The sequence below is a fragment of the Acinonyx jubatus genome, chromosome B3 (genome assembly GCF_027475565.1).
Source record: "Acinonyx jubatus isolate Ajub_Pintada_27869175 chromosome B3, VMU_Ajub_asm_v1.0, whole genome shotgun sequence".
Taxonomy (NCBI): Eukaryota; Metazoa; Chordata; class Mammalia; order Carnivora; family Felidae; genus Acinonyx; species Acinonyx jubatus.
In genome coordinates, this window is record NC_069386.1 from 51,975,699 (window position 1) to 52,002,121 (window position 26,423).

General features: G+C 41.4%; 2 protein-coding genes across 4 annotated transcripts in view; one reads left to right on the top strand and one right to left on the bottom strand.

Annotated features, from left to right (window-relative positions):
* LOC106967273 (aromatase) overlaps positions 1-26,423 on the top strand; it is a 132,946-nt gene that overhangs the window by 88,851 nt on the left and 17,672 nt on the right. For all 3 annotated transcript variants that reach the window (XM_053224022.1, XM_015063504.3, XM_053224021.1), the window contains exons 2-4: positions 1,556-1,738; positions 7,728-7,878; positions 19,627-19,781. In XM_053224022.1, coding sequence (XP_053079997.1) covers positions 1,594-1,738; positions 7,728-7,878; positions 19,627-19,781 — 451 coding nt within the window. In that variant the 5' untranslated portion in view covers positions 1,556-1,593. The remainder of the gene's footprint in view (positions 1-1,555; positions 1,739-7,727; positions 7,879-19,626; positions 19,782-26,423) is intronic.
* LOC113601811 (translation initiation factor IF-2-like) overlaps positions 1-26,423 on the bottom strand; it is a 175,191-nt gene that overhangs the window by 32,397 nt on the left and 116,371 nt on the right. The window contains exon 4 of the mRNA XM_053224023.1: positions 14,862-14,970. The gene's annotated coding sequence lies outside the window, so the exon portion shown is untranslated. The remainder of the gene's footprint in view (positions 1-14,861; positions 14,971-26,423) is intronic.

The window sequence follows — 26,423 nt, forward strand, 5'->3', positions numbered from 1 at the left end:
AAAAATTCAACCTCTTCAGAGCAGCAACTTATTAACAAAGGAACCAGATGATGACACATTGCTGACTTTTCAGACTCAGCTTATATATATTTTAAAACAAACAAACAAACTGCCCAACATATGTGTAAGCATTTTCAGTGCCTTGCACTTAACTGTTGATAATTATTTAAATGGTGGAATAATAGAATGAATCAACAGTATGAATCAAGCAACTGAATGAATTCAACTATATTATGAAATGTATGTAATTGCCAGAAATGAGTTTTTAACTGGATATTTAAGATATCATATAGATCAGAGGAGAAATGTAATTACATACTCTTTAAGAATCTGATGAAAGTTCTTTCCCCCTAAAAGTTCAGGTGAGCAGATACAACATGTTATGCAGCATGTCAGGAAGTTCAGAGAGCACCTGAAATCCAATTAGAAGCCCTGGTTACAAATCTAGAACTATTATTACTGGATAAGATCCTGCCAAAATCTGTTTCAGAGCCATTATAAATCCTGCAAACTAAGGTCACTTTCCAAGGAAGGGTAATCCTTGGAGCAGTCATCTGGTACCAGGAGTGCATTGAATGGTCGCTCTTGCTGGCTATACAAGTTTATTCAATCTAGGTCTCTTCAACAAACCTCCATCCCTGAAACTTTCCTCTGAGAGTACTGGTATTAGAAAACCTTACTGAAAAGACAGACTCAACATTACATTGTTGAGAAACATGACAGAACCAGCAAATCAAACTAAAAACTCTCTTGCATAGGAGGTTAGCTGCTGTGGGCAAAACATAAGAGGCCACAGCCTACTGTGGATGGGATTTTATTCTTTCTGTCCTTTCTTTCCTTCCTCCTTCCCGATTCCTTCTCTTTATTCTTCTTCTCCCATTCTTCTTTCCTACTAATGCTGACATTGCCCCCCATGGGCACTGCTTTATCCAGGCCATAGTGCAAGAGATTTTAGCCTTATTAAAGTCAATAGAAAAAGATTATCCTGAGTGAGTCACGCTGAATTCACTGAACAACCTAATAAGCTCTGAGGACGCCTCAACAATCTCCAAGAAATTCATTCTTGCTGGAGAAGCTTACTCTTTGGGGGAAGTAATTTTGATCAAGGAAGGGAGTTGGGGATTACTTTTTTAAAAAATTGATTTGGCTTCAAAAGAAACAGATTGCCTAAACAATATTTGCTGATGAAGTTACAGAATGACTCCACCTCTGGAATGAGCTTCATTTTCTTGTATTTTGGTTAGAAATTTGACTCTCAATTGGGAATTCAGCCACTCTACCCACTCAAGGGCAAGATGATAAGGTTCTATCAGACCAAGCGTCTAAACGAACCTGAGACTCTACCAAGGTCAGAAATGCTGCACTTCAAGCCAAAAGATCTCCCTTTGGCTTGCTTGTTTTGACTTGTAACCACAACTTTGTCTTGTCTAGGTGTCCAATCACATTATAAAACAAAATGCTTGATTTCTATCGTACAGCACCCTTTGAACCAACAGGAGTCCTAGATATTCTTTTTTTTTTTTTTTTTTTTTTTTTGCTGCTCTGATTTACATAGGGCTTTAAATTGTTTTTCCTGAGCTCAAGAAACAAAAGATGGTTTTGGAAATGCTGAACCCAATGCATTACAACATCACCAGCATGATGCCCGAAGTCATGCCTGTGGCCACCATGCCAATCCTGCTGCTCACTGGCTTTCTTCTTTTGGTTTGGAATTATGAGGACACATCTTCAATACCAGGTAAGTCAGTCATTTAGTTCTGTAACTAAGGAGATTATGTACTTGGTCTTTTGGTCCATGAGGGTAAAGAAAATTTTGCAAAAGGACAAAGAGCAAACCCAGGGAGATGGCTGAAGCCCATGGCAATGTTAGCAAATAAAAACTCAGGTGAAAAATTTTATTCCAATTAGCTGCACATTTCAAATGAAAGAATTTCAAAAATATCTCAGATGATCCCTTCCATTCTGCACTTTGCTTTGGTAAAGTAGACCTGGCACAAGTATCCTCTAAGTTTGAGATGAAGTGAAGCAAAAGTAAGCCAGGTATTTTTTTTATTATTCAAATTCATTCTTATTTTGCTCTGAAGGTAAAAAATGTCTCTGGAATGCCTCCTCTTTTTTTTAAAATTTTATTCTTAAGCAATCTCTACACCCAGTGGGGGGCTCAAACTCACAACCCTGAGATCAAGAATTGCACGCTTCACTGACTGAGCCGGCCAGGTGCCCCTGGAATGCTTTCTATACTCCTCTTCTTCTGCCTCCCATTTTGCCTCATCCATGTGCTCTGCCCTCTTCCTTTCTTGAACGTATTCCCTCTCTTTATCTCACTCTTCATTTTCTCTTATTCTTGGGGATGAGTGTGATGGTGGTGGCACAATAAGGGCTTGCTGGGACCTGGACAGTGGAAGAAAAATGGGGGCCACTACGATTCCCTTGGAATATCATTCCCTGACAGAATTTTCAGCAAGGTCTATGGATTAATCAAAAGTAGAGTACAATATAATTATCCAGATAATTCCAGTAGGAACTCCCACCACTCCACACTATCAGATTAATTCAGAAATATCAGAAATACCCGACTATTATTCAGTTTTCAGTGAAAATTCTTCATGGCAGACATCCATTCCCAGTCCCATGAGATATCTGATAAGGATATGAAAAGCATAGTCATTACACACTTCCAAGTGTGGTGGCCTTCATTATATCATGATTTAGGGTAGGAGTATGAAGCTGGTGCAAAGTGCCTCATGTCTGGATGCTTCAAATTTTTCCAGAGAACTGTCTATCTGACTCAGACTGATATTTTAGGTTACTTTAATGTCTAATTAAATAGAGCACTCAGTTAATGTTGTTCTCTACTGCCTGAGGGGTCTGAGGGAAGACTCTTCCATGGTCTTTAACCTGAACTCCTTTCCCCACACTGCCCCTTCTTCACTGGACTTCTTCCACAGTGGGGTCCTGGGTCAGGATCCATGAATGGAGGGTGAGGTGGAGAGTATTTTTAACAAGTTCCCCCAGATGTTTATGTTGCAAGTGTTGGAAGAAGTCCCTTGGACCTTTGAAGAAGGAGGTCAGCCTTTGGGGGGCAAGCATAAGAACTGGCATCCCTGAAGCTCTGGGCCAGGAGCCTAGGTGGCAGCTCACTCTGTCCACCACTCCTGGCCTGGTGGTGGACAGGAGTGAGCTGCCACCTAGGCTCCTGGCCTGGGGACAGACATCATACACTGAAAGTTAGATCGCATAGTACTATGGTTCTCAGCCACATCTGAGGCAGGATCCCCATGTGGATATTTAAAAAAAAAAATCTTCCCAGGCAATTTTTCACGAGCAATCGGGATTGAGAGCCATGGTTATGACTCCGAACCCTTTCATTTGACAGAAGGGGAAACTGAGCCCCAGAGAAATGAACTGCCTTGTCCAAGCAAACCATCATGACAAGTATAAGAAACCACAGAGTTCAAACTCCTCATTTTACAGGTGAGGGGTTAAAACCCAGAGAAAGGAAATGATTTGTCAGCATCTCTGCTTGAAAGAAAGTGGGAGGTGGGATGGGTGGCAGGGAGGCAACCAAGAATTCCTGAATCCCAGGTTGATGATCATTTTGCTAGCCAGGGACCTTGTGGTCCCATGCTCTCCCTTTGAAAATGTGAGCTCTGGTGGCACAGACTAAGGTCCCTGGTTCCTGGCTGGGGGAGGAAAGGGGAGACAATTGGCTTTGTCAGGGTGGTTTTTCCCAACCAGTACTTCTGAACACCTTTTGCCAGTTTCCTTGAATCACTGGTTCTCTGCGTTCTTAGTTTTACAGGTTTGGGAGAAGCTCAGGGTCAGGGAAAGCCAAAGGGAGTGAAGAAGGTATAATGATTTAAAAGCCCTCAAGTCAGGAATGCCTACGTGGCTCAGTCCATTGTGTCTGACATGATGCCAGCGTTGTGGGATTGAGCCCCACATCAGGCTCCCCACTGAGTGTGGAGCCTGCTTGATTCTTTCTCTCTCCCTCTGCCCCTTTCCCTCTGCCTCTCTGTTCCTCTTCCCCTCTTGCCCCCGCCCCACACACAAGCCCTTAAGTCAGTTACAGTTTACGAAGGAGTGTCATATTCATTTTCTCCTGTGCTCCTCACAGCAATGTGGTGAGGTAGGTGTGTTTATGCCCATTTTGCAGATGAAAAAACTGAGATTAAAGAGGGTAGATGGCACACAGCTAGTAAGTGATGAAAATGAGACTCAGAGCTAAGTTCCTTGATCCACGTTCCCTGAGAGGCCCTGCTGTGTTCAGAGCTGGGACTATGCACCCACAGGCAGGTGACTTAGTACTGCGAGAGCTATGGGAATCTGGGGAGGACAGAGTCATTCCTACCTGGGGGTTTTGTTAAGTGTCAGTTCTGGGAAACTGCCCCAAGTTCACCAATCTCTGCCCAGGACCCACAGTTACCTGGCCCCTGGCAGCTCTCCTTTCCCCGCGGGCACATAGCCATCCCCAAATTTGCACATGGTTTCTCTCGCATAGAGCCTCTCTCTGACTTAGGAACCACATCCCCGGAGGCGGCACTGCAAAAAGGACGTGGCAACACATTCCCCTAACTCCCACTAAAAAACAACTTCACAGAAAGGTAAAATAGATATGTCATCACAGTCCAGGACAAGAAACAGGATGTTAGCAGCATCCCAGAAACTTCTCTTGTGCCTTTTCACTCATACCCCCTCTCTCATCCCCAGCGGTAAACATTCTTCTATTTTGTGACAATCGCTTTCTTGCCTTTTCATGTTTTGCCACCTAATTTCACATCCCCAAACAATACAGATTAATTTTTGCCTGGTGTTAAATGTTTTAGCAGTCGAGTCCGACGTTACTTCTATATTGCTTCTTTTGCTCAATATTATGTTTGTAAGATTCATCCACATTGCAACATGCAGCTACAGTGCATATGGTATCCAGTCACACAAACATTTCATGGTTTAATTACTGATGCTACTGTTGGTGGATCTTTGGGTGTCTCCATTTTGGGGGTATCATGAACAATGCTGCTATGAACATTCACGTGCACAAGTTTCTCTAGGGCGTATACCCAGCATGGAATGCAACAGCTTCTTGATCAGGACAGTGGGTGAGAGGTCCCAGCTGTTGGCTTCCCAGAGGCTGTTTCTGCACAAAAATGCAGTGCAGTATTTATTGCTCCTCTTTGGGCATGAAAGAGGCTCCCACAATTGCTTCATGCCTAGATACGCATTCTCAAATCTAAGAAGCAGAGAGCCGCTTAATGTGGATGCAACCAGAATATTTACCTAATATCCTACCAAAGTTTCTCCCCTCCTAAAGCATCCTTTTCTCAGCTGGAGGGTATAAGATATACGTATAAATGAAAGGCTCACATTGTGTTGTAATTATTTGGTATAGTACTTCCCCTCCCCCCCCCCCAACATACTCTCCTCTCCCTATCACAGCATCTCCTGTCCATGACCTGTAGCTAGTGTCTATACCTAGTAGGGTCTCTGTAAGTGTTTGTTGGATGAATTAAGCTGACATGTGATTAGTCAGCAGGGACCCCAAACTCGGATTCTTTTCTGGTTAGAACACCCAGGTTTTCAACCTAAGCAAAGTTCATCGAATCTCCCTTTTTTAGTGGATAGAGATCTGCACTGTCATATTTTAAACTTGAATGGTGGTTCCCCAATAGCAAGACCTTCTATATGGCGCCAAACTTTTAGATAAAAAGTAAAGAGTTCAGCCTTTCATTTGCATGCCTTTGGTTTTCATGGGCCTAGCATATTATGTAAGTAAATGTTTGTCAAATAAGGCTATTCCCAAATAGCCAGATGTTTGACCTCCTATGGACTAAATGTACATGATTAAGTGATATGTTTTCATTTTTATCGAAATGTAAATACAACCTAAAATACTCTAAATGAGGATCACATTTAAAACTTCATCCTTCATATTATACACACATCTGTAAATAACTTTAAAAATTCACCCAGGAGGGTCTCCTGGATGGCTCAGTCAGTTAAGCGTCCGACTTTGGCTCAGGTCATGATCTCATGGTTGGTGGGTTTGAGCCCCACATCAGGCTCTGTGCTGACAGCTCAGAGGCTGGAGCCTGCTTCAGATTCTGTGTCTCCCTCTCTCTCTGCCCCTCCCCTGCTTGTGCTCTCTCTCTTTCTCTCAAAAATAAACATTTAAAAGAATTTTAAACAATTCACCCAGGAAACGTTTATTAAACATCTACAATGTTTCAAGCTGTAAATAGCCAGCAAAATAGTTTTTTATTATGCACAGCTTAATTGATTAGAGATCTGTATATCTGATGACATTCTAAGGAAATACATATTCACATTTGCTCATTTTAATCTTTTGAAGAATTTAATGAAATTATTTTAATATAAAGCCAATCATCTACTTATAATTCAGTGTTATTGGAACAATCATAAGATTAAGAAGAACCCTTTGAAAATGTTTTGGTTCTACATATAATGCCCAAGACCTTCACTTTAAAGAAAAAAATAAAAAGCTGACAGTCTTATTCCCATTAACTCAGGTATTGCAAAGTTATGGACTAAATCTTATTTGCTGAATTTGGGACTAAACATGCAATTTAGATGACTCAAGCAAAAGCTTAGATTATCTAGATTATTTTCACAACTCTTGCCCCTGGAGTCAGAACATGCCTCATACAGTTGTGCATGGCAGCTTCATATTTTACTGACAGAATGAAAGTAAAGGAGAAAGATTTAGAAAAGCTACTACTTCACAAAAACCATTGCAAAAAGTTTCTAACATTTTACCACCACCAGTAAAATCAAGCTAGCAAGTTTGTTCTCTGGTCTAGGCAGCAGCGAATTCCCCAGTTTTTACTGGATTTATGTTCTTTACAGTTCTGCCATTGTCTACATAAGCAAGGACATGAGAAGTCACTGCTCTTGAGTAAACCCACATCACTGGACTCAAATTCTAATCTAGACATTGATCAGATTCATTACCTATGAGATTTAGCTTAGGATTCTTTTCTTAAACTGAGTCCTTTTTGAAGGTAAACAAAAAAGAAATGGATATTCTCTGTTTGAATATTATCTTTGCAGACCATGTCTGTCAGTTAAAAAGATTACACCAGGGGTGCCTGGGTGGCTCAGCTGGCTCAGCTGGTTAAGTGTCCGACTTTGGCTCAGGTCATGATCTCACAGTTCATGAGTCCAAGCCCCACATTGTCAGAGCAGAGCCTGCCTCAGATTCCCTGTCTCGCTCTTTCTCTGCCCCTCCCATGCTCGATCTCTCTCTCAAAAATAAATAAGCATTAAAAAAAATTACACCAAAACTACAAACTCATGTTAAGCCTCCCATTCTGTCAGCTGGGGATCCAAACCAAAAGTTTTCAGACAAAACTCGGCAGCCAAATAGACCTGTCAGCTTGTCACATGTCCTGACTTCCATGCTTGTAAATAGATGGACTGACTGACTTGTATTTGAAACTCACTGATACTGCTTAACATGGCGAGAAAATAGTAGACACATACCCTGGTTCATTCAGACTGAATTAAGATCAAATGGAACTAGCATGGTATAGACACTGAACTACTGTTTTCACATGTTAAGCTTATTTGGGTTTTTAGTGATTCACAGATACACATCAGAAGATGTAAAAGAGCATTTAGATATTAAAGAACAAGAATAGCAGTAACATAAAGCAGTTGCTCTTTCTGGTGTTGCTAAAATTCTGAATGTGATCTTTTCCCTTTCCTAGGTCCTGGCTATTGCATGGGAATTGGGCCCCTCATTTCCCACTGCAGGTTCCTGTGGATGGGGATTGGCAGTGCCTGTAACTATTACAACAAGATGTATGGAGAATTCATGAGAGTCTGGATATGTGGAGAGGAAACACTCATTATTAGCAAGTAAGTCTGTTAAGAATCGGAGACATATTTTTAAAACTAAAGCTGCATTTTTTCCTATTAAGTAACAAGCAAACTTATTTTGATATCTTGATCCTTTTGTTTCTAAGGGTATGTTTTTGCTACTGAAATGGAGGTGGGCAATTCCCAGGTGAAAATCTATCACTATATACAAATGAAATAATTGGGTTTTGCCTAACGCCAGAGGTACACAGATAAAGCACTCTGGAAAGGTGGGAAACTATTCAAAATTTCTCTCCAGATGATTTGGGTTTGATAAAACATACTTTAGGGAGAGGCATTATCTTCTCTGCTTTCCTAAGATTTTGCTCTTCTCTCTATAAGTAAGCATTTAAAACAAAACAAAACACCTGAGAGAAAGAAATCAGTACCAATTTGCTAATGTGCTTCTAATAGTAGGCTACTGAGCACCTCTAGCAGGATAAAGAGTAGAAAAAAATGCTATTCAAATGCTCTGATTCTATTTACGACTGTGTGCCAGTACCTCAGCTGAGTGATCTTAAAAAAAATCAGGAATATTGCCTATTTAAAAAAAATGGTTTGTTATATTCTCTGGATAAGTTTAGCATTGAATTCATCCAGGGTTAACCAAATAGGCATCGACTATAGAGAACTAGCTTTGTGAAATACTAGTTTTCGTTTTTACTGATCATAGAACATGGAGAATTTCAAAGAAAGCATATATCACTAGACTTTCATCTATTATTACTAGATATTTAACAATGTTATATGCCAACACTATCTCATTAATGAGTTTTTAGATTCTCTGACAGGGCTTTACCCAGAACTAAGACCAACTAGGGTTTTACCGATGAATTAGAATTATTTGTCCAGATACACAGACTATTGCCCAGAGGTAAGTGAAGCATTTCTGGAAACCACATGGATTTTTTTCAAGCCAAGCTGATATACATCATTTCATAAATACCACGGTAATCTTTGAGCCCAATTCTTTGAAACAAATAACTGAAAGAAGGGAGTGGGGGACCGATAGTTATCCTTAGATTTTACTTCTCTTGGGATACTGAGCTCTGGTCAGACAAATTTAGGTGAATTTGATACATTCTCACTTAAAAAAAATTTTTTTAATGTTTATTTATTTTTGAGAGAGGGAGAGAGAGACAGAATATGAGCAGGGGAGGGGCAGATAGAGAGAGGGAGGCACAGAATCTAAGGCAGGCTCCAGGCTCCGAGCTGTCAGCATAGAGTCCAACATGAGGCTCGAACCCATGAACCGTGAGATATAACCTGAGCCAAAGTTGGACACTTAACCGACTGAGTCACCCAGGCACCCCGATACGTTCTCATTTTAAAAATCCAATACTTTAATCACTTTGGCAACTGAATACAGTCTCAACATGTCCTGAGACTGATGGGGGCTTGGGACGTTGGCCCATTTGGCCCTGCTCTTGCATCCCTCAGCATAGCCAGTTTCCTTCCAGCGCTACTTGGCAGACAGGTAAAGGGACCTGCAGGATACTTATCCAAAAGGATATCCGTCTACAGCTCAGAATCTAGAGCAGTGGTTCTCACCCTGGCTGCACAGGGAGCTTATAAAAACCCCAAGGCCCAGGCCACACCCCAGCTTTCAGAATCTCTGGGGGTGGGACCCAGGCACCAGTAGTGTTCAGAGCTCCCCAAGTCATTCCAGTGTGCTGCAGAGCCTGAGACGGGAGAGCAGGTAAGCTGCCTCCAGCACAAAGGGGTCTCTCCTTGGGGGTAAGGGAGCCAATAAGCAGGGCTGGAATGCTTTCGTCTTAACATCTTACTCTTTAGTCTAGCTCAGGTGCTGAGCTAGTGTCAGATAAGAACCTGAGTGAAGAATGTGGCAAGGGCCCAGAGGACCAAAACAGAAATGGCTCTTAGATACTACATACTTGGCTCACCAGATACAGTCCTGGAAGCCCAAAGCCATTTCTGAAGTAGGATCCTTGTTACAGTGCAGGGTGGCATCTGACCACTCTGCTGTCTTCATGAGGAAAGTGACTTTAGCAACCCTGACCAACTCAGGTGCTGATTCATGCTCAAGATGCACACACAACCCATCCCGCCCCTCCCGAGCTCTCCCACTTCTCTTCTTGTCCTGTCCTAACCTGCTTTTCACTGGTTGGAGTCTTTGTGTTCTCCTTAATTGCCTCGAGCGCTCAATTTTGTTGTTAAGGGCTGAGCTCCCTGCAGGAATAGGACATGTTTGTCCCCATCTCCTTCCCTCGCCTGCTCTTCAGGTCCCTTCCAGAACTACCCGTGCCTCTTGAAAATACCCCAATTGGACCTCAGAAAGATTTTTATTTTTATTTGAATAGTTTGCCAGGTTTTTTTCTTTTGAAAAGTTTGAGATCTCTAGTCATTACAGCTGACTAGAGATTATGGCCCAACTTTTCCTACCAGCATAGTCTTGAAGTGGTGGGGGCTGCAGAATTTCACGGCGGGGGTGGGGGGTGGGGATCAGGTGGGGGGTGGGGGAGTCAGGCCTGAGTGCTTCCAGGATGTTGCCTGAGCAACTCTGAACTCTGAGGGAAGGTTCATCTGGGCATCCATAGAAAAAGCACTCACAATTCCCCAGGCAGGTAAGCTCTAAATTAATGAGGGTCTACAGATGTTGCCCATGATACTATATGTTGTGTGTATGTATCAGTTTTTGTCATGAATACAAAAAAAAAAAAAAAAAGAATGTGGGTGGCATTAATAAAGGGGGTTAGCAATTAACATGCTAATTATGGTCATATAGTAATTAACATACTAATTAGGGTTGTATTTGTGTATCTGTTTTAATCATGTGTAAATTTATAGGCAATTCATTAATTTATTCTTTTAACATGCATTTATTGAGAATTTACTATATACTAAGCACTGGATGATCCTAACTTATAATTATTATTGCCCCCCATTCAATCATTAAATATTTATTGAGAACTTAACTATGTACACTGGGTATCATGAGCAAATCAGCCAAAAATTCCTACCATCATAGAGAAATACATTGCTGTATTGTTAATATACCAACAATAGATGAGTGTATCAGTAGGGTGACCAACTGTCTTGGTATGCCTGGAACTAGGGGGTTTTCTGGGATGGGGGACTTTGAATGTTAAAACTGGGACAGTCCCAAGCAAACCAAGATAGTTGCTCACACTATCTTCAGGTAGCTATGTGCTATATAGGAAAATAAATTAGGGGACAGCCAGTTGCAGGGATGGAAGTGCAATTATAAATAGGTGGTCTAATTCAGAAGACCTAATTCAGATAGGTCTAATGCAGGCCTAATTAGGCCTGAATTACGCCTAATTCAGAAGACAGCATTTGAATAAAGACTTAAAGGAAGTGAGGGAAGGAGTCATGCAGAGATGTAGAGGAAAACCATTCCAGACAGAAGGAACAGCAAATGCAAACCACTGCGATGGAAGCCTGTCTGAAATGTTCAAGTAACAACAAGGACACCAGTGTGGCTAGTGGAAGAATAGTGGAGATGACACTAGAGAGGTATCAGGACAGTCAATAATATTGGGCCTTGCTGGCCATTGTAACAACTCTGAATTTTACCCTGCAATGAGATGGGAAGCCTTTGAAGAGTTTGAGCAGAAAAGTGACACATCTAACTCATTCATGTTTCAGCAGACTCCTGACTTCTTTACCCACATTCTACCCACATTCTTTGAGACTAGGTGTTAAAGGAACAAGGATGAATATACAGAGGGCAGTTAGACAAGATGATGGTGTCTGGTCCGTGTGAGGGCAGTAGAGGTGGTAAGAAGTAAAATTCTAGGTATATTTTGAAGGCAAAGTCAATAAGGTGCTAAGAGATTGATGTTGGGTGTGAGAATTAAGGTGGTAGCATAGTGTTTTGTCTTGAATACCTAGAAGAATGAGGGTATCATTACCTCAGGTAGGTGGAGTAAGTTTGGGATGGGGAGAAATTGGGATTCCATTTGGGATATTTTGACTTGATATATGTAGTGTACAGCTGAGTAGGGTGTTGTGAAGGAAGGTCTGAGTCTTTTGACCCTCCACCACAGTTAGAAACTAGAAAAGGAGGCTGAGAAGGACAGCCAGAGAAGGGAACACCAGGAGAGTATGGTGGTCTGAAAGCCACGTGATGAGGGTATATCAGGGAGGATGGAATTGTCAAACATGCCAGATAGCGCTAGGTTAATGGAAGAAGATTTGAGCAACATTTAGCAACATGGGTGACCTTGGCAATTTCAATGGAGTGGTGAGGACAAAAGTCTCACTGTAGTATAGAATGAGGAGAGAGAATTAGAGGCTACAGGAGGAAGACAACTCTTCCAAGGAGTTTGTCATAAAGGCAGCAGAGAAACGGAACAAAGAAATATAAAGAGATATATAGTCCAAGGAGTTTTTGTTAAGAGAGGAGAAATCACAACATGTGTGTTATGATGACAATGATGGATTATAAAGCAAAATTGTTGATGGAAGAGAAAGGGGTGTGCTAGGTGAAATGTGAAAGGGGGTACAGGTGACAGGTGGAGTTGGCGTTGAATAGGGACATGAAAGTTCATCTACAGTAAGTTTGAGAAGTTTGAATATATGAGCACAGATCCTAGTAGTTGGAGCTTGCAGAGATTCTTCTTTTTCCTCAGTGAATAAATAAATAAATAAATAAATACATACATACCTACCTACCTACCTACCTACCTACCTACCTACCTAAGACTGGGGAAGTAGAATGTTTGAGGAGAGAGGAGGCAGGATTTAATAGTCATCTAGAACAGTAAGTGTGAATGGACTGGGGAAATGTAGTAGAATTGCCAGCTGCGCTAAGGGCCCACTTGAATTTAACTGGGATTTGTCAGTGTGTGTGTGTGTGTGTGTGTGTGTGTGTACGTGTGCATGTGTGTTTTTTTTTCCCAGCCACATTCAGCTCCCAGGAACAAGCACAGAGTAAGCTAAGAGTTGGATTTAGCCAGGGGTAAGGTTTTACCAGGGGTAAAAGATTTTACCAGGCAACTATGACAAAGTAAGGAGAGGGTCAAGGGAGTTGAGGATGCATGGAAGAGAGTGATTTTAATGATTGACAACAAAATGTTTTTTCCAACTTTCTATTAAGAAAATGTTTAAATGAATAGGGAAGTTGAAAGAACAGTCTTCCCATTCCTTGCCCCCATGACAGTGACCTCTTGAAGAGACCAGGCCAACTGTCTTATAGAATGTGTTTCACATTTCTGAATTTCTCTCTTTACATTATGATGTCACTTAACATAGTCCTCTACTCCATGTGTTTCTTATAAACTGAAAATTATGAATTTTTTTAGAGAGATAGAGTGCGAGCAGGAGAGGGAGGTGGAAAGAGAAGAGAGAGAGAGAGAGAGAGAGACCCAAGAAAGCTCCACACCCAGCGTGGAGCCTTACACAGTGCTCAATCTCACAACCCTGGGATCATAATATGAGCCAAAATCAAAAGTTGGACCCTCAACCAAGTGAGCCACCCAGACACCCTAAACTGAAAATCATTCTCAGTTTCATTCAGGTTAAACATTTTTGTAATAATACTTCCTTGGTAGGGCTAGGCACTTCATATTGCATCACATCAGGAGACAAGGAAAAGTTGTCCCACTATTAGGGATGCTAAATGTGATCACTTGGATAGGGTAGTTACAGTCAGATCTCTCTATTATAAAGATTGTTTTCCTCTTGCAGTGACTCCAGTATTTAGCTGGGTATGTGAGGATATTAGAGGGGCAAAGGACAAGGGGAAGGTAATGGGATCAACAGAGACTAAGTCTCAGGCACAAAACAGGTCTATATGGGCAAGTGTTTTTAAATGTTTGGTACCAATTATTCCATTAATTTTCTCCTCCATATTTATTTCTAGTACTCATCACTCTTGAACCTGGCCACAGATGTGTGAGTCCTTTTTTTTTTTTTTGAAGGTTGTATTTTTAAGTAATCTCTACACCCAACATGGGTCTTGAACTCACAACCCTGAGATCAAGAGTCGCCTGTTCCACCGACTGATCCATCCAGGATCCCCTATGTGAGTCCTTTAAATTCAGAACTGAAAAGTGGCTTCCTCTTCACTACCTAATAACTTATTTCCTGGCTACTTTTCATTTTGAATAGACAATAGGTTTGCCATCTTTGGTGCTGTCTTTTGACTTCAGTCATGTTTAAAGAAGAACAATGAAGGGGAATAGGAGAAACAGGCTTCCAATTATGGAACGAATAAATCACAAGGATGAAAGGTACAGTATAGGGAGTACAGTACTGGTATTGTAATAGCATTGTATGGTGACAGATGGTAGCTACACTGTGGTAAGCACAGCATAATGTATAAATGTGTTGAATCACTGTGTTGTACACCTAAAACCTAATGTAACACTGTGTGTCAACTATACTCAAATAAGGAAGGAAGGAAGGAAGGAAGGAAGGAAGGAAGGAAGGAAGGAAGGAAGGAAATAAATAATGACTCCAGGGGCGCCTTGGTGGCTCAGTCAGTTAAGCGACCGACTTTGGCTCAGGTCATGATCTTGCAATACGTGAGTTCAAGCCCTGGATTGGACTCTATGCTGACAGCTCGGAGCCTGGAGCCTGCTTCAGATTCTGTGTCTCCCTCTCTCTGCCCCTCCCCTGCTCATGCTCTGTCTCTCTGTCTCTCAAAAATAAATAAACGTTAAAAAAAATTAAAAAAGAAATAATGACCCCAGTTACCATGCAATTTACACTACCCTTCTGAGGGTAGTGTCTCTTCTGAGCTTGGGGACTCACCTGGTCTCTCTTCAGTGGTAGGAAATCTTTACTCCCCCAGTCAATATAACATCTCCTTCAACTGGTGTTATAGGCTGGCCCACAAGGCTGGAGCATGATCTCTGCTATTTGCATGACCACCCTGTGTGCTCTGGGCTGGAGTCCCTAGTTCTTCACCAAACTTTATTTCTTCACTTTCCCAATTTACTCTGGTTATATAAAGCCAACCTACTTTTGAAAAAAGTTTGTTTTAAATTGCTCACCGGCAGCCGGTCACTCTTCACTCTCACTGTGTATCACTTCTGTCTTGACAGCTTTGTCCCTTGCCAAGTCGGAGCCTCTGACTCGAAATAACTGAGATGTTGGCGCCCCCTAAAGAACACATTTATTTTTAAACTTAGCTCTTTATTAAGTAATGCACATTTAGTTGGGTTTAAGTTTGGGGTTTCTTGTTTCTTTTTTAAAAATCGATTACTAATTTCTCAAAGTAAGTGGCCATGCTAATGTGGTTAAAGCAGTATATAAAAGCTCTAGGGGTCAGAGCGGAAAGAATAGCGGTCTGCTTTACCTCTAGGCTTAAAGTTCTTAGATACAAATTTGTGAATAAAGAATATACAAATTACTTACTTTCTGCTGTACTTACAGAATAAGGTAGGGGAAGGTGAGAGAAGCTAAAGTCCTAAAACCTATTAATAATCTTTTCAGCCCTCTCAAAGCATGACTTCTCTATACAGGAAAAAATTTTAGCTGTTTGTCAGTCAAATTAATTCCCTGGAATACAAAGAGAAGCATCTGTATTTTTGTTTTTATTTTTGTTGCTAGGAAGAGAAATACTTGTCCAAAACATGGGATCACTTGATGAATAATATCTGGAATTAAATCAAGAGAATATTTGACTTAATAGAGAGTGTTTTGGTTTGAAAATAAGATGTTTTTCCTTGAAAGAAATAATCTAGTAGACAATTTATTCATAAAATAATTATGTTTTCATTTCCTGACAATGCCATCATTTCAGGGCCTTTCTTTTAAAATTTAAATAGGACTATGGAACCATCACAAATGTGAGGGTTTGGCTAATACTTAGCCCACTACTCAGCCAGAGCACAGTGCCTTTGGCCCAATGTCTTCTTGGGAATGTGTTTTCACAGGCATTAATTGAACAACCTAATTAAGGCACACTCATCCTTCTAGGAGCCAAGTATCAACTTTAAGAAGGAGAAGCAAGTGGTAAGATGGTCACTGCGGCCCAGTGCACATACTATAATCACCACTCCCCATCTTTGAGGGTTATGTGCTCAGAAACACTGCAGAGGAGGAGAATTTGCAGCTGAGAAACAAAATTTCAGTGGAGAAGTGGGGAGGAAGAACCAAAGTTGCAATGAACACATGAAAACTTGTATAAATATTAAGTTCACCAAGAATAATAATGGCGTCTAAAACACTGATGATATTTTACGTATCTTGAATTTGCACAATTGGGCACTATGCTGCTACTTTCTCTTCTCTCTTTCTCTCTCTCCCACACCAGAAAATGCCCAGGTTCTCCCCCCTTGGCACTATCAGACAGATGTTTATAAATATATTTTGCTTTCTTGCAATAATATTCTCTTCCGATTCCTCTGCTCAAATGTTTAGTCCTAATTTTATGATCTCTGCCTCTGAACTCCTCTCTGGTCTCAGAGACATGGGGTAGCTTATAATCCTTAGGTGAAAAAAACTCTGGGGGGTCTATTTCAACTTACCTAGCAGACCTGGGCAGTTTAGTTCCCAAGACCCAAAGTCAAGGATTATGTCACTTGAGCTCTGCCCGTGATCCCCAGCAGAGCATACACAGGTAGGCTACATGGATACATGGCCTGGCTCCAGTATAGTAAACATGGCCAAAAGTCAGACTAATGACAGTGTACCCTGCCTCAGCTTTCTTCATTGCCTCCCATAGTTGCACCACAGAAAACCTCTACTCCTTCTCTGCTAACCAGTTGGCCCCTCTTTTTAATTCCCAAACCCTGCTCCCCTTTTCTCCCTATCTCCAAGAAAAATGGCTATCAATTTGAGTATACTTCAGTGGAAAATTTTTGAAGTTGCTGAAAATATATATGGAGAGAAGTAAATCTGCTTATGCTGACAATTTACTAAGGGGAATTTGCATTTGGCCGTGTCATCCATATATAAATACCGTGCCCTTGTAATCTGAAGAGCCTGTTATCATGCCCCCTCAGAGGAGTCTGGGTAATGTATGTACTTGGAACATGCTTTGTTAGCGTAGGGAGGAAGAGGACAATAAATGAGACTTTGGGGCTAAGCACAGCCTCTGTGGTCCTCTGTGTACTCTGTGTTCTTATTGTCCACTCAGCAGCGCAGGGATGTCTGAGGGCCCCAGGCCTCAGAGGCGGCATGCTCCAGCCTTATGTATGGAAAGACTGGGCCTTGGACGGAGGTGGCTGACATATGACCTCTCTTTCCTCACTCACTCAACCAGAACCATGTACCCCGTCAGTGAGAATTTCGGGGTCTAGCTGCCTGCACTCCCACCTCCTGCACTGTTTTGTCTGCCTCTTATCCTCACTGTACAGACTTTCTTCCACATCCTTCAGATAATCTCATTTGATTTTTCCAAGTGAGTGGTATTTGTGTCTGGTCTATGCCTACAATGTGATATTGGCATTTATGAAAATAATAGACATACAAGCACCACATGTCCTGCTTATTATCTTCTCTATTCTCCAACAAACACTATCCTGCCTGTCTTCATGTAATGCCCTTTTGCTCAGCATATGAAGGGTAGCCACCTAGTTTATGAGCACGTGCCATGTTGGAGTTCCAGTTTCTGACCCATGTGGTCCGTGGCCTCAGCTGTCACTTAGCCTTTGTCCAGCTAGCCTGTTTCCCTCTGGGCCCTGCATGAACCTCTTTTCCAGCCAAAGCCCCTTGCCATAGGAAGTGCAGTCACCTGTAGTGTTTCTTAATTTCTCTCTTGGCAGATGAAAAATGAATTTATTCCATCCACCCCACAATTCTCAACTTCATAAATTCCCAGCAGACTTCTTTTTCTGAGCACTGAGCCAGGAGTCCTCTCCTCCCCAAATCTGCACTCTGTAGCATTCATCTCAGCTCTCTTCCCTCTCCCTCCCCATGCTGCTAGCTGCAAGTATACCCTGCAGTAAACCCACCTACCATTTATACTGAAGAGCACAATTATCCTCTTATCCTTTATCCTGTTGATTATTAAATGACTTAAATTATCCATTTATCCTTCCAATGCCACAGGATAACTTCTAAGCAGTCTTAACAAAACATCTCAACAAGGTGAGTTGGTCTCTCCCTGCAGAAGAATTCTGTACTGCTATCCTAAGAAGATAATATTCTCCTCATGTGTGCAGGCTTCTAGAACTTCTTCAGCTAGAATTTTATAACATTTCATAACTCTAAGTGCCTCATCATGCCCAAATTGACCCCTGGGATGTGGGGGGAAGGGAGCAGCTCCTAGAAGAAGAAATGGTGGGGAGGGGAGAGGAAGAAGGAACTGCTTTCTCCTTCCTAGTTCCTCCCAGGACTTAAACCTGAGCACAGGTCTGGAAAACAGTGTGGAGGTTCCTCAAAAAATTAAAAATAGATCTACCCTATGACCCAGCAATAGCACTGCTAGCAATTTACCCAAGGGATACAGGAGTACTGATGCATAGGGGCACTTGTATCCCAATGTTCATAGCAGCACTTTCAACAATAGCCAAATTATGGAAAGAGCCTAAATGTCCATCAACTGATGAATGGATAAAGAAATTGTGGTTTATATACACAATAGAATACTACTTGGCAATGAGAAAGAATGAAATACGGCCCTTTGTAGCGACACGGATGGAACTGGAGAGTGTGATGCTAAGTGAAATAAGTCATACAGAGAAAGACAGATACCATATGTTTTCACTCTTATGTGGATCCTGAGAAACTTAACAGAAGACCATGGGGGAAGTGAAGAAAAAAAAACAGTTAGAGAGGGAGGGAGCCAAACCATAAGAGACTCTTAAAAATTGAGAATAAACTGAGGGCTGATGGGGGGTGGGAGGGAGGAGAAAGTGGGTTATGGGTATTGAGGGCACCTGTTGGGATGAGCACTGGGTGTTGTATGGAAACCAATTTGACAATAAATTTCCTATTTAAAAAAAAGAAGAAAAAGAAAGATAGTTTGATTCTGAAAAAAAAAACTGAGGGGGGGGGGTGGGGCGGTGGTGCAGAATGGAGGCAAAACAGTGAGGAGGAGCTGAGAAGTTCAGGGAAGCCTGTTGGCAAGGTCCCAGTGCTGCTACCTCAAGGGCTATCTAATGGCTCACCATGTCCTATATCCTGAGAGAACTCTGTGACCCTGGAGATGTTGATGAGTCAGGATGGAATGCAGAGCCCCAGGATAGCTGCTGTCACCACCACAGACAGCTGTCAAGGCCCAGCCCAGCCAGCTAAGCCCAGAGCCTGGAGTGACCAGGAGGTGTCCTTCAAGCCCAGAATGATACCCACCGGAGGGTCCAGGCCTGATTAGAGACTCTGGGGATAGATGGTACAAGGCCAGACTACTGGTTCCAAATGAAGATGACATCAGCAATTCCAGGAACTCTGGATTCCGAGACTCACTCCTGTAGAGGGTGGTGCTGTCTGGAGTGGGGCTGGAGGCTCTCGGGACCCTCTGGTGGAGTGGAGGGCTTGGCTTCTCAAAGCCTTGCAGCTCTGATCCCAGTTGTGGGTAGTATTTTAATGACTTGGAATTAGAAAAGAGGGAAATAAAGAATGGTGTGTGTGTGTGTGTATGTGTGTGTGTGTTCTCTTTCGTGGTGCTCAAGCAGGGTGTCAGGAGGTAGAAGTATTTCGACTGGAGAGGGATGTTCTTCCACTAACAGAAGTGTTTATTCAATACGAATTCTAGAATGCACTGCATTTAGATCAACATGCATTTGCTAAGAGAGTCACCTGGTATCAAAATCATCACGATGAGTTCTCTTAACCCTTACAAATTCACACTAAGGTTTGCTGTCTCTGCAGGTCCTCAAGTATGTTCCATGTAATGAAACACAGTCACTACAGCTCCCGATTCGGCAGCAAACTTGGGTTGCAGTGCATCGGCATGCATGAAAATGGCATCATATTTAACAACAATCCAACCCTCTGGAAAGCTGTTCGACCTTTCTTTACAAAAGGTAATCAGGTGCTGGCTACATTCTGCTCTTTTGTCTAAAAATGTGCCCACTATTTTGGAATTTAAATTTTGACACTTCACTTATTTTGAAATAATAAGATATGGTAGGAACTGTTCTAAGCACTTGATATTTTAATCCCACAGCAACCCCATGTGGTACACACTCTTATCACCTACATTTTACAAATGGGAAAACTGAAGTTTACATAGGTGAAGTAACTTACCCAAAGGTCCCAATATTAGTAAAGAGTGGCCCAGGAGACAACCCCAGAGCCTGCATTTTTAACCACCACAAATTCTGTTCTTCCTGTTGATGCACAAAGCAATTTCATAGACATGAAGAAGAGATGGAGCTCTACACTTAGGATCACTTCAATTAAGAATTTAGTGTGGAATGGGGTGGCTCAGTCAGTTAGGTGTCCAACTCTTGATTTGGGCTCAGGTCATGATCTCACAGTTCGTGGGGCTGAGTCTCCCCTCAGGCTCCACCCTGACAGCAGGAAGCCTGCTTGGGATTCTCTCTCTCTCTCTCTGTCCCTCTCCACCATCCCTACACCACCCACTGAGTGCTCATGCACATCATGCACGCAAAGGCATGCACACATGCTCATTCTCAAAAATAAATAAACTTTAAGAATAAATAAATAAATAAATAAATAAATAAATAAACTTAAAAAAAAAAAGAATTTAGTGTGTAGGCACCTAGGTGGCTCAGTTGGTTAAGTGTCTGGAGCCTTGATCTCAGGGTTGTGAGTTCAAGACCCACACTGGGCTCCATGCTGGGCATAGAGCTTACGTTAAAAAAAAAATTTAGTAAGAATATAGTGTGTCAGTCCATGTTTGATTTAAACACAGCCAAACAATGTGCTTGCTAGATCACTAACATTCCAGATGTTTTAACAGAAAACAGTTTGTGAATAAAACTTAGAGAATTGTAGAACTAGGAAGGACTGTATATGTCATCTTGTTAAGCCTCTGAATTTTATAGTTGAGAAAATACAGTCCTAGAAAGGTTGCGATTTTTGCCCAGGCAACATAGTAAGTAATAAATAAGCAGAGACCCCACCCCAAGTCTCCTTATCTAGTGATTTTCCCCTTTACTATATCTTGCTGGAAATGAAGAGGTTGGGGAATATACATGACCAGTCTTTGACATCAACATCAATGAAGATAATCATGTCCTGGAACCATTTTCAGTGATAGAATATGGGGCTAGATAGATTTTATGTCTGACCTTCCACCATCAATATTCTTCCCTCTAGCCAGCCTCTGTAGTGAACCTGGATGCCTCCCATGTGCTGCTGAGATAGGGAGAATCTATGCCTATCCCAGTTGAGCACTGATTCCCTCTACAGAGTTGTCCATCACCAAGACTCGGTACAACTCTATTGTGGCCTCCACTGTATTTGTCTCCTATTGCTGCTGTAACAAATTGCCACAAACTTAATGACTTAAAACAACATATCAGTTATCTTATAGTTCTATAGATAAAAAGTTTGACATAGGTCTCAATGGACTAAAATCGAGGCGTTGGCTGGGCTGTGTTTCTGGAAGCTCCAGAGGAGAACCTGTTTCTTTGTCTTTTCCAGCTTCAGAGGCCACCTGCATCCCTTGGCCTGTGGCTCCTTCCTCTGTCTTCAAAGCTAGCAACAGCAGGTTGAGTCCTTTTTATATCACATCTCCTAGACCATCCTTCTTTCATCACATCACTTTCTGATTCTAAAGGCTGCTAGAAAAGGTTCTTTGCTTTTGAGGACCCATGTAATTAGGTTGGGCCCACCCAGATAATCCACAGTAATCTCCCCATCGATTCCTCAACTCGAATCATATGGGCCAAGTCCCTTTTTCCATGTAAGGTGACATATTAATAGGTTCCAGGGATTAGCACCTGAGAAGCTTTAGGGGGCTATTACCCTGCCTATCACTTGTGTTGGGCAGTTCAATACTCTGATACCTTACAAAACTGCAGACTGGATTAATGGAAAGAGTATAGGACTCAGGATTATAAATGGTGGGTCCAAGTCCTAGCTCTGCCACTTTACTAGCTATGTGACCTTGGACAAGTCATTCAACCTCTCTGAGCTTCCGTTTCTTTCTCCACAAAAGGTGATACCACAGAATATTAATTCTAGAGTTATTGTGATGAATAAATGAAATAATGCTGTAAGACCCTATAGAAATGTGGGGGGTTTTTGTTTGTTTTGTTGAAGTATAGTTGACATACAATATTATACTAGTTTTAGGTATATGACTTAGTGATTCAACAATTATATATGTTATGAAATGCTCCCCACGATAAGTGTAGTCACAATACAAAGATGTGACAATATTATTGACTATATTCCCTATGCTGTACATTATATCTCCATGACTTACTTATTTTATAACTGGAAGTTTGTACCTCTTCATCCCCTTCACCTATTTCACCCATCCCCACCCCCTCTCACTTCTAGCAACCACCAGTTTGTTCTCTGTATTTGGGTCTATTACTTTTTGTTTGTCTGTTCATTTGTATTGTTCTTTATATTCCATATAAAGTGAAATCATGTGGCATTTGTCTTTTTCTCTCTGACTTACCTCATTTAGCATAATGCCCTCTAGGTCCATCCATGTTGTTGCAAATGACAAGATTTGAAATGTAAGTTTTATTTTACTTTGCTGTTTGGCCCAGGTGCATTAGGAATATGTGAACTAGTGTTTAGGAGCAATTAACTCTCACATACCAACATGGTTTACCTTGCCATGCAAAAATTAATAGAATTCAAATTTTTTTAACATTTATTCATTTTTTTGACGGAGACAGAGCATGAGTGGGGGAGGGGCAAAGAGAGAGGGAGACACAGAAAGCAAAGCAGGTTCCAGGCTCTGAACTGACAGCACAGAGCCTGACGTGGTGCTCGAACTCATGGACTGTGAGATCATGACCTGAGCTGAAGTCAGACGCTTAACCAACTGAACCACCTAGGTGCCCCAAAAATTAATAGAATTAAAAAAATTTTTTTTAATTTTTTTTAATGTTTATTTATTTTTGAGACAGAGAGAGACAGAGTATGAACAGGGGAGGGTCAGAGAGAGGGATACAGAATCCGAAGCAGGCTCCAGGCTCTGAGCTGTCAGCACAGAGCCCAATGCGGGGCTCGAACTCATGAACCGTGAGATCATGACCTGAGCCAAAGTCGGATGCTTAACCAACTGAGCCACCCAGGCACCCCTAAAAATTGTTTTTAATTAACAGAATTTTCTAAACTCATCCATTTGTTTAACAAACTACTGTGTTCTCATCATTGAACTAGGTGCCCAGAATATGATGTTAGTCAATACATGGTTCATGCCCCCAAGGAATTTATAATGAGGGGGGAGGAGCAGAGTGGCAGATCAATATATCACCAAATATCATCCTAGGTGATGTGTTATGCTAGAGTTGTGTGCACAGCACCACAGAGCACAGAAAAAAATGGTCCATTAAAGTACACTGAGGGGTCATGGGTGGCTTTTTGAGGAATGGATGCTTATGATAAGTTTTGAAAGAAGGTAAAAGCTACCTAAATTAAGAAAGTTTGATGAGGACACATTCCACAGAAGGAAAGAACAGGATACTCCAAAACAGGGAAGGGTAGATCAGTACTGTATGTCCAGGGAACTGTAAGCAGGCCCTTGTACCTGGCATAGATCCATGTAGGCATGAGGCCCAGGGGAAGGCACTGAACTGAGCTTATTCTGAAAGCTACAGTAAATCATTTAAGATTTTAAGCAGAATGACATGAACATATTTGTGTTTTACAAAAATTCCTCTGGTAGCAGAATGAACGTTTAATTGACAGGAGGCATGACTGTGAACAGTGAAAGATGTTGGGAGCTACTGTAGTGATAAAGGGTGTGCAGAAGGGAAGTCATCAGTGTAAGAGATGTTAAAAGAGTAGAATCTATAGCACTTGGAAAGCAATCAAAACAATCCTTATGACATATTTTTAGATAAGCCCTGTATATAAAAGATCAGATTGTCTAATAAAACACATTACAAAATTCCCCAGATGAAATGCCAAAAATAGAGGCTGAATTGCTTATGAAAAGTTCACTGTTGTGTCTGACATTTTTAATAATCTGTTAGAGTCCCAAGCTCTAAAAGGATGAATCTCCTTTTAGAGTCACACTTCTCGTTAGTTTTCCTGATATAGCAGAAATTTGGGAGTAATTTTGGTATCTAAGTAGTAACATTAAGGAAGGCATTGACCCCCTGGACATATCTATGGAGAAGTAGTGAAGTGCAGCCCAGGCAATGGCCCATCCTGGAGAGATGAAGGTTGAGGGGCAAAAAATAGCCTGTGTTTCCTGAAACTGCCAAGAGATTTGTCCATAGTGACAGAATTATGCTGATTTCTTGCTCACTTTTGTTTAACCTGGATAAGACTCAGTACTTTTTAGCACATTTAAAAAATTAAAGTTTGGGCACCTGGGTGGCTCAGTCGGTTGAGCATCCGACTCTTGATTTCGGCTCGGGTCATGATCTCACAGTTTGTAAGATCAAGCCCTGCATTGGGCTCTGTGCTGACAGCACGGTGCCTGCTTGGGATTCTCTCCCTTCCTTTCTCTCCGCCTCTCTCCCATTTGCACTCTCTCTCCCAAAATAAATAAATAAACATTTTAAAATACTTAAAAATAATGTCTACATCATACCACTGACTATAAGCAATGATATTACATTTTGCTTATATATTTGAAATGTGGCTTTAAGCTCTTGGATGTAGAGTTAAATCAACATCTATCTGGGAGAAAACCACCAGTGATATTTGAAGTCAACTGCTCCACACAAAGGGCTGAGTCATTCAGAAATCATTTGTCTCACTTGTGAATGTGATAATCACCCAAAGAACAACATGCTGACCTTTCATATCTGCCAAGTATTTCCTACAGTCAGAAAGTATGCTACCAACCCAACCTTCTTTTGTATTTATTTATTTTTAATTTTTTTAATGTCCATTTTTGAGAGAGAGAGACATACAGACACAGTGTGACTGGGGGAGGGAAGACACATAATGCAAAGCAGACTTCAGGCTCTGAGCTGTCAGCACAGAGCCAAATGCAGGGCCTGAACTCATAAACCATAAGATTGTGACCTGAGCCGAAGTCGGATGCTTAACTGGGCCACCCAGGCACCCCCAACCTTCTTTTTCATCCATAAGTATAAATTTTATGAATCTACAATTGCTTACCAGGCTTCCTTGCTTATTTGCAAAGTCTGCCTGCAGAAGCTTCTGTTGTGCAACTGATTTTTTTTTAATATTTTTAAATTTTATTTTAGAGACAGAGAGTACATGAGTGGGGGGAGGGGCAGAGAGAGACAGAAAGAGAGAAAGAGAGGAGGGGGAAGAATTTCAAACAGGCTCCATGCCCAGCACGGTTCTCAATCCCATGACCCTGGGTTCATGACCGGAGCTGAAATCAAGAGTAGGACACTCAGCTTACTGAGCCACCCAGGAGCCCTTGATTTTTTTTTTTAAGAGAGAATTATGGATACAAATTTCCCCAGGATTTTTCATTGCATTTCAAGGGCTCTGACTTTAACAGCAAGTCTGAATAATAAAAGATATAAATAGGAGATACTACGCATAAAGAAAGCTTGAAGAAACTTAGAGCAAAAGAGACAAAGGGGGGCTTCAAGTGTTAAACTCTCTGAATAGATGACCTGCCACCAGGATCCACTAGCTGGTAGGCAGAGCCAATTCACACCACCTGTCTTCACTCAACTATTCACCCACTCTTTCATTCACTCATTCATTCATTCATTCATTCATTCCTCTATTTGACCAATATGATTTGAAGGCTACCATGTCCTGTGTGGACTTGAAGGACAGTGCTAATAGAAGGCTGTCACTGCCCTTAAAGAAATCCCAGCCAGTGAGGAAGACTGGTGCTTAGCTGTCATGATGTTCATTGAGTAAAACAAGTTTAGAAGTCATTTGAAGAGAAATCAAAATTAAGAGAAGAACACTTTTGGTAATTTATAAGACTAGCATTGTCAACATATAAACCACAATTAACAGGAAGCACTTTAGATCAAATAGTTAAGGTCCAATTGGCATAGTTCTAGAACAGTACCCTGCCACCTGTTGAAACATAAAATAAATATCACCCTGGCCAAATCCAAACCTTCCTTAGAGGGAGATATATACAATAAATATGGAAAACCACTGATTTGTGATTAATGACCACAATACCAAATTTTTCAATTGCAATATCACAAATGATTTGCAATAACATGAAGAAAAGTTTAATTTTGAATATTTTGTTTAAAATAAGGTTTTCGTGCATCCATTCATTTTAAAAAATTTTTAATGTTTATTTATTTTGAGAGAGAGAGAGAGCAAGTGGTAGAGGGGCAGAGAGACAGAGAGAGAGAGAGTCCCAAGCAGGCCACATGCCGTCAGCACAGAGCTCAACATGGGGCTAGATCTCACAAATCATGAGATTATGACCTGAGCCAAAATCAAGAGTCAGATGTGTAACCGACTGAGCCACCCAGGTTCTCCCATACATTCTTTCATTTATTTTTAACCATGAAGGTGATGCATGCTTGTAGAAAATCAGGAGAATGCAGAAAAGTATTTTAAAAAAGAACATGAAAATTTCAACCTAGTTAATGAAA